This window comes from Loxodonta africana, chromosome 25 (genome assembly GCF_030014295.1).
Source record: "Loxodonta africana isolate mLoxAfr1 chromosome 25, mLoxAfr1.hap2, whole genome shotgun sequence".
Taxonomy (NCBI): Eukaryota; Metazoa; Chordata; class Mammalia; order Proboscidea; family Elephantidae; genus Loxodonta; species Loxodonta africana.
The window spans coordinates 22,674,819-22,688,350 of NC_087366.1; the positions used below are offsets into that span (position 1 = coordinate 22,674,819).

Sequence of the window (13,532 nt, forward strand, 5' to 3'; positions counted from 1 at the left end):
AGATAACCACAGAGAAGAGGCGGTGAGTGTGGAAGAACAAACTCCCAGAGTCAACTACCATATTTTTACACAAATAACGTGTGCATTGTACGTTTTTTGCCAACCACACAACCCTCCCTCGCTATTTTCACAAGCAATCTATGCCGCACGTTTTATGCGTGGGTGCGTTCTTTGCAAAAAATACAGTAATGTCAGAAGAGGAAGCAGAGTAGCCCCTCAGTCAGAAATGTTTATTAAGACCTTTGAACTTGGTTGTCCTGTCCTCAGTGAGAACAAACTTGGGGAACCTGTGCCTCACTTCAACCTTTCTATCTACTGCGTATTCTGTGGAAAGCCTCTCTGACACCGGCCTGATGTCAAAACACATGCAGTGAATTTAATCTTACCAGAGACGGATGGTCTCTGCCCTCAGCTGCCAGGAGGCACTCCCTAGACCCCTGCACTGAGGCTGCCAAGTCTGACTACCTTCTCACAGACCAGAAGTTTCCAAATGGCAGCTGACCCCAAGGAAACTGCCTACTCACAAGCCTGCTCCAAGGCACCACCAGGTGACATGACTCCCCCAGGGAGTCAAGGGAGTTTGATATGTGATTTAAAATATGTCATACAGCAACAAGAACCAACAAACCACCAAAATTTTCTTCATCCTTTTACAATCCTTTTGATTTCTTTCTCTCTTACGATGGAGAGGAGTCCCGATCCGCAGTAAACATCTCCTGAACATAAATTCTCCCTCTTAACCACTATGGCCAGGGCCACCTGGAGGGAGAGACGCAGAAACCAGCAGCAGAGTGGTGGGATAGCCCAGGGGAGCTGGCATCGGGAAGCATTGCTTTCCACTCCGCTGTGCTGGCCCAATGTTTATAGATGAGCAGATGGCTCAGAAGTGGCATCGTCACAAACAATTTTCCCCTCCACCAACTCCAAGTGAGGAAACAATACTTCCTCTCCTCACCACAACTGGCCCTCTGTCCCCCTGTGGCCCCCATGCTTCCCTTCCCCAGCAGAGCTCTGACAAGGCCAGCCCCAGTGCTGCTTGATTGGGACTTGGCAGGTTGAGGGCAAGTGGCTACCCTGCCCAGCCTCAGTGAAGGATGGCACTAATGGCCTTGAAGGGCAGCTCACTGGGTACCTCAGGCAAGCTTTTATCTCCCTGGCCCTCAAGCTCCTGCCTAGAGGGCCAGGCTGACATCAATCATCTGCCCAGGGAGGGCACTAAGGCACCATCTGGCACCATTTAACAGGCCATTCAGCAGCAGGAGCCTGACAGAGTGGCTGAGGCTGGCCTGATTGTTTTCTCTCAGCATTTTGGAACTGGCTATTGCCTGGCTCCTAATGAACTTTTCTGCAATTAGAAAACCAAAGGGAGGGAGGGTCAAGCATATTTGAGTCTGTGCCAGGCCTGCAGCCTGCCAATGAGTCTGTCCTAGAACAGAGGAGGCTGTGGTGGGGATGGTGCAGAGGCAGTGGGGGTGGGCACCAACACGGGTGTGCCAGGGAGCTGTGGCAGGACTCGGTGGCACTGTCCCCACCAGATAGGCAGACCTGTGCTTCTCCTGCAGTGGGTGCTACCTGCCTGCCCATGAGCTCCTCAGAATAACTGCAGGAGAAAGGACCTATCAGGCCAGTTGCCAACTTGGCTGCCCCTCTGTGCAGGAAGAAAGAATGAGCACGGGGAGGGAGCAGAGGTGGGGTAGGGGGACATTGCACTCACACAGGGACTCGGGAGACAGAGCCATTCCGAAACAGCAGGTAGCAAGACGGGAAGTCAGTGACACCAAACTTGTTCACCACTTTCTCCTCTGTGTTCAGGACCCTGCGCACTGCCAAGCCTTGGCGCTGGGACAGGTCCATAGTCACCTGTAGAGAAAGCAGGATATACGGTGGTGGAGGGGGGACCCAAGCCATTGGGCAGAGGTAGCCAGGGGCTGAGAGCCCTAAGTATGCTGGGCAGGGGCCTGGGTGGCAACTGTGCTCCATCTCGACTCTAAACGTTTCAGAGTAGACCACTGCAAGGAGTGAGGGATTTTCATGCCACCAACCTTATCTATAACCCACAGTAACAACTGCCAAGCACTGCCCAGAAGGAAGGGCCTTGGAACTGTGGAGACCATCCATCTTGAATTTCCTAGGACAGTCCCAGCTTAATATAATTTTACCTTATCCAATAAAAGCCATTTGTAAAAAAAAGGCATGATAAAATGTGGTTTCATTCTTATTCACGTTTATAAAATTTTCTCTCTATATTCAAAATCAGGAAAATATCCTTAGTCAGGTATGATTTCATTTTTAAAAGAAATAAAAAGGGGAAAAACTAACATTTGTTGAGTATGTATCACGTGCTGTTTACAGGGAAACCCTGGAGGCGTAGTTAAGTGCTATGGCTGCTAATCAATAGGTCACCAGTTCGAATTCACCAGGTGCTCCTTGGAAACTCTACGGGGCAGCTCTACTCTGTCCTATAGGGTCACTATGAGTCTGTTTATAGATTACCTCATTTAATCCTAGAAATAACACTATGAGGTAGGAACTACCATTAGGAGGTCAGGAGAGGGAACACAGTATACTGTGCTCTGGAGCAAGGCTGCCTGAGTTTGAATCCTGGCTCCACCTGGACTAAGCCTCTTCCTGACTCAATTTTCTTACTTGCAAAATTAAAACAATAATAACAGGACCAACCTCATAGGACTGTTATGAGGATTGAATGGCCTAATTTTATAAGTTCTTGTAACAATGACTAGCACATAGTAGCTAAACAAGTATTTATTTCAAAAATTCCCGTTTTACAGATGAAGAAACTGAGGCTAGAAGAGAAATAATGCACCTGTGCCACATGGCTAGCGAGTGCCTGAACTGGGCTCTAAATCCCAGTTCAGTCTGGCTCCAAAGCCTGCACTCTTAGCCACTGTGCTCTGCTGCCTCTCAAGCTAACTAATCCTAAACACCTCCAACAGGCATGGGCACAGGGTCCTTGACTCGGTCCACAGGGGGACCCTGACCCTGGTTACTCAGGGGACAGTGTGGGAGAAAAGCTGATTCCAACCAACATCTACCAATCGCCTCTTATGTGACAGGCATGGCCCCAGGCATGGACTGAGACCCCAGAAAGGCACTCCTTCAGCAAAGCTCTCTGCCTCCTCCCTGCCTCCCAGTGCATCCCCTCTTGGAGCTGAGAGGCCTGGAGTCAGGTACCAAGCTTCTGGTTTTAGCTCAGAGCTCTCAACCATGCTTGAAGAGTTTCAGTAAGGAAAACCATTCAGAGCTAACAGTGGTGTTTCATTTCATCACCCCTCATGTGTCGTCTTTTTCCATGCACTGTCTTGGAACATCTCCCAAGCACTGGCCCGTCTATCCACGCACCTGGGAAAAGCTCATAAGTGGTCTGTAGAGAAGTCCATGAGCCAGTGCTACAACGGAGAGCTCTCTGCATTAGGCAAGGGGAGCGGATCTTTATACAGCACCAGTACACGCTAGTTAAGGAGCCCTGGTGGTGCAGTGGTTAAGTGCCTGCCTACTAACTGAAAGGCTGACAGTTAGAACCCACCAGCTGCTCTGTGGGAGAAAGATGTGGCAGTCTGCTTGGTAAGGATTATAGCCTCGGAAACTCTATGGTGCAGTTCTACTCTGTCCTATAGGGTCACTATGAGTTGGAATTGACTCGATGGCAATGGGTTTGGTATGTACCAGTTACTAATCCAGGTCCTTTATCTAAATTGCCTCACTTGACTTCCCAAAAAATACTATAAAGAAACGTAATTATACTACTCTAGTCAGGGAAATGAGGCTCAGAAAACTTAGGTAACTTGCCCCAAGACATATCATGTACATGATAGAGTAGAAATTCAAACCTGCCTGGTCCTGTTGCCTGCCACCTATACCAAACCAAAACCCATTGCCATCGAGTTGATCCCAACTTATAACAACCCTATAGGACAGAGCAGAACTGCTCCACTGAGTTTCCAAGGAGTGCCTGGTGGATTTGAACTCCCGACCTTTTGATTAGCAGCCGTAGCACTTAACCACTATGCCACCAGGGTTTCCTATAAGAGATCCCATTTCCCCATGTAAGGGACTGGATGATCTCTAATGTCCCTTCCACATTCTTTATTCACTCCAGTTTGATTAGTGGGGGAGGGAACTGTGAGGAAACACCACGGGCTTATGGAGCCAGCCAGACCTGGTTCAAAGCCCTGCTCCAACAATTTACTAGCTGTGTAATCCTGGATGTGTTATTTGATCATCCTCGTTAATTGTGGGGATTAACAACTATGTATGTCAGCAATCTAATTCAATGCTCAGTAAACACCAAGTGTGATCACACCTGATTTTGATGAGATGAACAAAAGCAGACATAAAGGTTTTAAGATGGAATGGTCTAGCTCCTACGCTTCCCATTTCTCCCAGCAGGGGTCAGGATCGCACAAGGCCAAGAAATGCACACCGACCAGACCCTAGAATTGGCAGGAAAAGCCCTGCCCCTGAACTGGGGCTCTCTCCCAAGGCCTACCCAGAGCTGCAAGGAACCTGAGGGTGGCTCACCTCTCTACCCAGATAGGAGCCTTCCTTTTCAAAGATCAAGGCCAGATAGTCTTCATCATTTCTTGCAAAGAATCCATTAATCTCCTCCAGCCTGCAAGAGACAACTCTCACAGTCAGTCTCCACACCCAGTGGGAATACGGCCTAGCTGCTGACCCCACCAGATGTGGGTGACCCGGTACTATGAGTACCCAACAGCCATACAAACCTCCTGTTTCCACACCAGGCTTTGTGGAAGTCTCCTGCTGCCAGCCCTCCAGGGGGAGTAAACCAAAACCACCATCTCAGAGGATGTTGTCTTTGTTACCTAACCCTGGTTCTTCATTTGATCCACGCTGCTGTTGTTTTTCTGTTTTCATTCAGTTTCTTTTTAGGAGTTAGGAGTAAGGATGAGGCAGTCTAGGGAGAGGACTGGGAAAGGATGCTTTGAGACGAGTTGTCTCTATATACTAGGTAAGGCCCAGGCTTACTGAATATGGTTGTTACTGTTCCTCTGAGAGACCGGAAATTAGAATCATCAGATACAAGCTTTGATCTGTGGCAAGTAACCACCAACTGGGAGATTTACTTTCTCCTCCCCTGGGGTAGAAATAAAAAAGGAATTAAAGAATCATAAGTCCTGGGTGAGGAAGACTTAGAAGCTATCTAATTCAACCTCATTTTATGATGAAGAAATTGAAGCCCAGAACAAAGGTGGAAGTGGAGACTACAAAGGCACATTTGATTATCCCTCCCCTAAATAAACCAGAAATTGTTTTTTAAAGTCAAAGTTTCAACAGGAGATAACTGCATAACACAAAAATGATTTGTTTCCTTATTCCAATTAAATGCAGAGTATCACCACACATGCTTACGAGGCCAACAGGCCAGGAGTCACGTGGCAAAAGAGAGGCTGCAACTTCTTTTTATCCCTAGAGGTCCCCCAGTCTGGAGACCTATTTTCCTCTACTGGGTCCACTGATGAGGCAAACGGAAGGTGCAGCCTAGGGCAATGCCCAGCCCGGCACAGTGATGGATACGCTAGAGCGGTGTGGGCCAGAGTCTACCCGATGACTGGATTAGATGCAGTGTCATGGCTACTGACAGTCTCCAGGGTGGCATCAGATGACCTCCCAGACCACTTCAACAAGCCTTCCCTAGGCTGGCAGAAAAGCAAGTCTTATGCTATGGTCAGCCCCACCCCTATCAATTCCTACCCTCAGGCTTCCGGAAGAGGCAGCTCATCTTTCTTCATCCATCTTTACCTCCTCCTTCGAGCTCTTTAGAGGATCACTTCGAGAAAGGCTGGCAAGTTTGCCTGATTTGTTGTGTTTGAGATCTTTTAGAGATGAAAATGCGCCAAAAGGGATGTATATGTGTGTGTGTAAGAGACACAGAGACAGAGAAACAGAGGTAAAGATAGAAAGACAGCCATTGAGAAAAGGAAGAAATAAGGACCAGACTACAGTCTGGCATGGGTGTTTTGAAGACATGGAACCCCAAACCACATCAAGACCATGTACTGGGTCCAGGGCTCTGTGAGGTCCTCTGGGAGGATGGAGAATTGGAAAGATGATAAAGGAGTTTTATTAAGTTGGATTCAACCCCAACTGACACTTGGAAACATAACCTCTCAGCAGGGTTATGTATTGCTCTGAAGAGTCAACAGTACACAGACTTTAGCCTTTAAGCGCCTGTCTCATGAGGCTTTCTCAGCACCTGGGACCTTCATTGCATTCCAAGGCGGGGCTCCCTCTAGCAGTCCCTGATGGTATTTGGATTTGGTCCTCTGCAAGAGTCCCAAGGTGGGCATTATCCTATCTTGAGTTCTCATCCAGAAGTGAAGAACACAGTATTTTCAATCTACCTGTCTCCATCTTTTTGGGAGTCAGGGCAAGACACCCATGCACCTCATTGTCCTCATTTCCCTAGAAAAGAGGCAATCCTGGAAGCCTTTTGGGAAGCAAGTAGACGGACGGCACCAGCCACTGTGCCTGACACTCTGCATAACAGCCAAGGACCACCCCCACCTGCCAGGCACAGCACCTGCTCAGACAAATGACCATCTTCACTTTCCTCTCGCTGCTGACCACCACCACCCACTTTTTCTCTAAACAGTATTTTACTCCCTTTTTCTTCTCTTGCCCACTCTGACTCTCAGTGACCCTCCCTGGGTTAGATCACGCAAAATCCTGCTGCAAACCCAAAATGTTCCTAAGGGCAAGTTGTGATGAGAAGAGGCAGCAGGCACCACCTGGAGAACTTTTCCTCCCAGTGGGAACTTTCCCTCCCAGTGGGATGCGCCCCTGCATCTGTTTCAGGCAGCCCCAGAACAACAGGGCCCCTCGATTAGGACCTCCAGCAATAAAAGGCCCTCCACCAGCCACCAGCTGCTCCAGAGTGGCTCTGTGCTTTGGCAGACTTCGGTATCCGCCCCAATGGCAAAGGAAGCAGGAAGAATCAACCTGGGTCCCCTGCCCTGCCATTCCCACCACTTCCTCACTCCTAGGCCTGTGATCCTGGCCCACACTGCACCAAGTCTGTCCCAGCCCAAAATACCTGGCAGGTTCCAGTGGGGGACAAGCTGCGGGCCACGTGTCTTGATGGGTCTCCAGTGCATCAATGAGTCTCTCCCGCAGCGTCTGCACATCTGCTCCAGCCACTGTAAATGAAAATGGACACGGGGACGGGGTCGGGAGGAAAGGAGAATTCATTCCAGTGCCCTTACCAGTCTCGTTTATAGAAACTAAGGGCCCAGGGCATGAGCTAGTTCTGAAAGAAAAAGCATATGGCAGTCCTTTTCTCTATTAGAGGAATGAGGGTACAGGGCTACTCCTGTGGTCCTAAGCGCATGGAGACCCGTCCCTCAGAGGGCAGGAAGGAGCCCCTCAGAACTAGGACCCATGAGGGCTTCCACCAGGGGCTGTCTGGTCTGCCCCTCTGTATCCAATCCCATTTTGACATGAAAGGCACCTCACCCTCATCCCAGGATGCTGGATGGGCCAAACTGAGGAGCTTCTTCAGCCTAGCTTTCCCTAGAGCATCTTCCAGCCTGACTGGGAAGGATACTTTTCTTTTAGGAAAATCCAAATTAGGTTTTCACTTGGGGAACCCCCCAGCCTTGCAGATCTTGCCAGTTGTCAGGCCTCTCTACCCCAATAGAAACCCCAGTAAGGAGGCCAGAAGAGGAAAAGACTGACAATGCCAACAGGACAACCAGAGCCAGGACACCTACCTGATAATGGTGTTCCAGAGTCACTCTTGGAAAAGGCCTTAAAGAACTGGAAGTAAACACACAACACTGGTGTCAGGCGGATCTGAGTTTAAGGCTCAGTAAGTAAGATGGGAGACCCAGTTAGTAAGAACGATGGGAGACCGTGGACAAATTACTTAACTTTTTGACCCTCAGGCTATTTATCTGTATACATGGAGAACAGGGAAGCTTTTGCTCTTGGAGCAGGAAACTGACTCCATTTCCTATTTTTCTGACATCCACTCTCTACCCTCACATCTCTGAAACACCCGAGGCGGCGCTATAGGCAGCAGCTCATACACTTTACCAAAGGTGGACTATTTCTATAAAGTACCAGTAACTAGTAGATAATTACTGAAAAATATTTATTGTACAAATGAATGATGAAGAACCATTGCTGTTTTTCCTTGCAGACTCACCTGAAAAAATAAAGTGACGTCACCTCATACATCCCTGGGAAAATGTCAGATGGTCTCTGTGGAAATACGTCCTTGTTCCTTATCTCAGAAAAAAAGGGTTTGAGGCTGATGTATCCACCCACTGAGAACTCCTAGCCTGAGGCCTGGCACAACAGACACTCTACAAAGGGAGGCACCTCCAGTGTAGGTCCTCTGGAAGGGTGGGCCTGAGCCCCTGAAGATAGTCTTGTTTCAAACAGGCCAATTTAACTCATCCCTTTGCTGTCCTTTTCCCATTATATGACACTTGGTCTAGTCCCCCACCCTCTCGGGGCGGAAGGACAGAGAAAACAGAGGACAATCTCCTTAAGATCCAGCCTTCTGCCCAAATGGTGATAGTGCCCAAGCTCTTGCCTGTGCTCTCCTGGGCTCAGGAGGGGACAGAGGTGAGTAGTCCTGACAGAAGTGAAGACAGCCACTTAACTGCCTGGGAAGGAGCTTGCAGGTAGGACCCTTTTCCTGAATCCTGGGGCCATTTTTGGCTCCAGGGAGCCTCTACCTCCAACAGCATGGCCATCTAGCCTTATCTCAGGCTGATGGTTGAAGGCCGGGGTCATAACCATGGGTTCTGGCAGACCTGGGTTCAAGGCCTAGTTCTGTTATGCTCTTGCTGTGTGACCTTGGACTATCCCATAACCCTCTCTGAACCTTAGTTTCCTCATCTTTAAAATGAGGATGACCCCAACTACCTTGAAGAACTGTTGTGAGGTCTCAACGACAATATACCTAAGCTGTTTTGCACAGTGTCTGGGCATACGGTAAGTGATCAATAAACATTAACTGCATCATCATCGCCCCCCATCTCCCCTTGTTCCTATCTTTTAAACACTAGGGAACATTGGTCAGCTGGAACTCAGTTTGTTTACAGCCATTTGAGGCAGAAATTAAAATCTGGGGGGCTACTCTTGCCCACCTCTCCCACATGAGGAACAAAGACTGCAGAGAAGCCACTCATCTCTCCCCACCTGCAGCCTTTTCCTGCTCCCTCTGACCACACCTGGGCCCTTATTGGGCTGACTGCTTCACTCTCTCTCTCCTTGTTAAGCATTCATAGAAACTTTTGTTCTAGGTGAAAACCACCTATTTACACATGCCACACATATTTATAACAGTGTTCTTTAAGCTTATTGAGCAAATCTTGCATTAATGAAATTATGGTATCTTCATATGTGTAAAAACGGTCACAGATTTCCTAGATTGTGACATGAGATCAAGGCGACAAAGTATATTACAGCATTTATGACTGACATTTTTTCTCAGAACCAAAATCGAAAATGCAGCTATTTGGGGTTTAGTTTGTTCACAAACAATGATGGTGCACTTGTTTATAGACAGCCAGGCGAAATTTCAACTTGTTTCCATGGGCACGCACACATACAAAAAAAAAAAAACCCAAAAGACTACTGACATCATGAGGCCTTACCCTTCATGGTTTCCCACAGCTACAGGTGTTATTTTCATTCTGAAGAAATGTTATTGAAAAGGAACATGGTAACTCTTTCTTCTCCATCAACCAGCAAGTCACCCAAATCTGTCCGTATTAAAAGGGCTGGCATTACCTCTATCAAAGGGCAGCCTCTCCTCACCCCAGCTGAGCCTTCTCTCAAGGTTCCAGCCATGGGAAGCTTGGAGTAGGACCAGGAGCCTCAGTTAGCAAGAGTGACCCAGGAGAATGCAGGGACTCCAAGAGGCCCTTACATGAGACGCAGGGCTAAAGGAGAGGCTTCCCACTTCAACCTCCAGTTATCTGTTTTGGTCACTCAGTCTGCCCTTCCGTCCCCAGAAGCTTCCCTTCCACCTTCCAGAACAATCTCAGCATCTGAACTCTGGCTCCCATACCTCATGCTCTTTAGAGGCTTTTTTCTATCAATCTTTTATCTTCCCACTTTTCTATCAGCTCCTTTCCTAGGTCTACAAACAGATTCAAATCCCTCTTAATTTAAAAATGACAGAGAGAGAGAACGAACACAGGATGGAGGATGGAAACTGAGAGGCCCTCCTTCCTTCTCCAGTTATTGCATTTCCCGTTTCTGCACGGCCAAATTTTTCAAAAGCAGTACTCTGCTCTCACTCCCCTGACTTCCTTTCTCCCTATATTCCCATGTCCAGCTGGCTCTGGTTCCTGTCTCCACTACTCAGTTGAAACTGCTCTAGGAAAGCTCAGCAGTGACCTTCTCTTTGGCCAATTCAATGACCTCTTCCAGGCCCTTCTTGATCTCTCTGCAATATCTGATGTTATTACCACCTGCTTTTTTCCCCCATGGCTAGAGTTTGTCATTTTTTGTGCCACATTTTCCTGACAGTCTCCTTCTTTGCTTTCACTGGTTTGCTTGACACTGACCAGTACTTTTTGGCCACCTTCATAGCCTTCCCCCTGCCCTTGACTCCTCTCCTATGCCTGCTGCCCTTGATACTTCCTGCCTGTACTGCTTCCTTTTTCTCTTTCCTAACCCCTATCTCTCCTACAGCCACATGACATTCTTCTGCTTAAGAAGTACTTGAAGGCATTGTCACAGAGAAGGAGCTGAATCTATGCTTTGGAATGAATGAGTGAATGAACAACAAAAAAAATAAAACATTTTTTTCTCACTTGCCAATTTCATCTACTTTGTCCAAATGATTCCGAATCTGAACACTCTGTCTCTGACTCTCATCTGCCCTAGACTTCTTCTTCCTCCGGGTGCCCTCCACACAGGTTTCAGGTCACATCTTACACACACACTCCAACACTGAGTCACTCTTCCCCCAGCCTGTTTCTCCAACTGTTTCCTATCTCACCAGTGACTTGTCATTTTGTCTGTCACCCAGACCATTGTCTCCCACTCCCACACTCCCATCATCCAGTTACCAAGTCCTATGAATTTGACCTTTGAGATAACTCTTCAACAGTCCTCTCTTTTTCCATCTGTTGCCTTGTCTGGACTACGGCCTGTCCTGGGCTATCGCAACAGTTTCTACCTGCTCCCCCCTCATGTGCACAGAAATTTTAATATGATCAATTTTTTCATTATACAACCATCTTCCTCAATACCACTATGGCTAGTGGCACAATTCTGATCATGTTACTCCTCCTCAAATCTCTCCCATGACTCCCTATTGCCTAGGAATAATGTTCAAAATCATTGCATTCAAGGCCTTCCAGGACCTGAACCAATCTTACCTTCCACTGCCTCCCATTGTCTACACTTCAACTATAACGATCTTTACCTCAACTTTCCATCCACTGGCTCAATTTTGTGGCCAGGGGTCAGGACCCTATTGTGTTCATCTCTGCAAGCCCCAGGGTGCCCACATTGTCTAGGACATGGAGGTACTTGGTAGATATCTGTTCAGTTGAACAGAGAATCCTGCCCTTTGATCATTTTGAAGGCTCATGAGCAAATCAAATTAAAATCTAAAAAGGGCACATTTTTGTCCTCTTATTAAAATGTATCCTTATTAAGTCAGCTGGTGGAGGCATGTGCCCTACTCAAGGGAAACCACCACAACTCCTTGGAAACAGGCAATTAAGACTTCAGGAGTGAATTTTCTTTTCACCAGGAGGAGTCAGCACCTCCTCCCTTTCTTTTCTTCACCTCTTACAGGTAGCTTCTACCTTCTCCAATACTCGAGCCCCTGGAAGACCTCTAGCTTCTCCCCAAAGGCAGAAAACCAGGTGACATTAGGCAGGTCTTTACCAACCCAAGGAGCAACTGCCTTCCTGGGGCCAAACAAAGCTGAACAGAAAGGATACTTTCCAGTGGTGGTCATTGGTGGCACTGAATTCAAACTTTAAAAACAAATGTTAAGGAAAACGATCGATTCTCCAGATATTTTATGGTAAGCCCACCTGCAGGTCCATCCTCCCACCTCTAGCCCACAAGGATTCACAACCCTAACCACTTCCCATATTTGTGGACTATCAGTGGGGAAGACAGCTGTAATGAGTGAATAAATGAATGAATGAAAAAACAACAACAACAAAAAAACATTTATTCTCCCTTGCCAATTTCATTTACTTTGTCCAAATGATTTGGAATCTGAATACCCTGTCTTTGATCCTCAACTGCCCTAGGCTTCTGCTTCCTCCTGATGCAGACAGATGGGAAGGGGACCCATCTCTTCTTTTCAAAGAGAGGCAAGAGACATCTTTCTGAAGACCTGTCCTCCTCTCTGACATCGCACCCTCTAGCAAGAACCACATAAGGTAACAGCCCAGACTCTGCAACCCCACAGGGGTATCCAGACTCCCAGCCTTGAATTTAAGGGCCTGCCATTGCTGGGCTCCATCCTTCCCCAGGCCTGCCTCACCCCTGAACAGGAGCCTCTGCTCCAATCAGACTGGTTTCCTTGACAAGCCACACTGCTCTGCCCACATGGGGCCTTTGCTTTCACCTTCTCCCCTGCTTCCAATGCCCTGCCCAGTTCCTCTCTTGTAGGCAAACATCATCCACCCTTCAACACCAAGTGGAAGTCAACTTCCTACATGAAACATTCCCTGATTAGCAAGGGAGCCCAGGTAAATTCCTCCAGCACTCACTTGTGTACAGACCACGCACTGCCTCCCAACCAGCTGGTGAGCTCTGAGTGTTCTTGTGGACAGAAGACACGTGTTAGGTTTCTGGCCTCTCCCACAGCCGGGATCACAGTGCTGTGCACCCAGCAGATGCTCACTCAATAGCTGCTGATGAATGGCCTGTCTAAAATGCAGCAACCACAGATAAGGCGACCCCATGAGACAGGCAATGGGAAAGAAGAAAAGTAACGTTTACTGAACCCCCCCGCCCCACAGTGTCTTCACACTTTCACAAGTAAGACCTCATTCACTCTTGCAACAGTCTTATTAGGTAGATATTATCATCCCATTTTTATAGACAAGGAAACTGAGACCCATTGCTGGGGATGGTTAAGAGACTTCCTGAGTCACATACAGTAAGCAGTGGAGCCAGGATTTGAACTCATATCAATTATCTCCTCAAATCTTATAAAGAGAAGACTTCTGTCCTCTCCTACTCCACTGCTCCTGCTGCACTGTGTAATCTTGACCCCAGCCAGGCCCTGGGCCACAAAGGGTCACTCTCCATTACCCACTGAGAGGCAGTCCTATTGTCATGGAGAAACTTGCAGAGATAGTGGGCAAGTCCTTTCCCCCAGAAGTTCCAGCCTCTAGGCCCCCAAACTCTAGCCAGAACGTGTTTCAAAACAGCCCTTCCCTCCCCTGCACCTTTGTTTTCTTCCAGCTGGGCTCCAGCTCCAGTCTGATGTGGACCTGACACGGCTGGGCCCGCCCTGCAGGGCCAGGCATTTGCTAAACAGGCTGGGCTGG

The 13,532-nt window shown here is 48.0% G+C and overlaps 1 protein-coding gene across 1 annotated transcript in view; it reads right to left on the reverse strand.

The window, feature by feature from the left end:
- Positions 1 to 13,532, reverse strand: part of QSOX1 (quiescin sulfhydryl oxidase 1) — a 46,558-nt gene that overhangs the window by 19,468 nt on the left and 13,558 nt on the right. Inside the window, exons 3-6 of the mRNA XM_064276563.1 lie at positions 7,752 to 7,797; positions 7,076 to 7,178; positions 4,540 to 4,630; positions 1,715 to 1,860 (exon numbers count right to left, since the gene is read on the reverse strand). Coding sequence (XP_064132633.1) covers positions 1,715 to 1,860; positions 4,540 to 4,630; positions 7,076 to 7,178; positions 7,752 to 7,797 — 386 coding nt within the window. The remainder of the gene's footprint in view (positions 1 to 1,714; positions 1,861 to 4,539; positions 4,631 to 7,075; positions 7,179 to 7,751; positions 7,798 to 13,532) is intronic.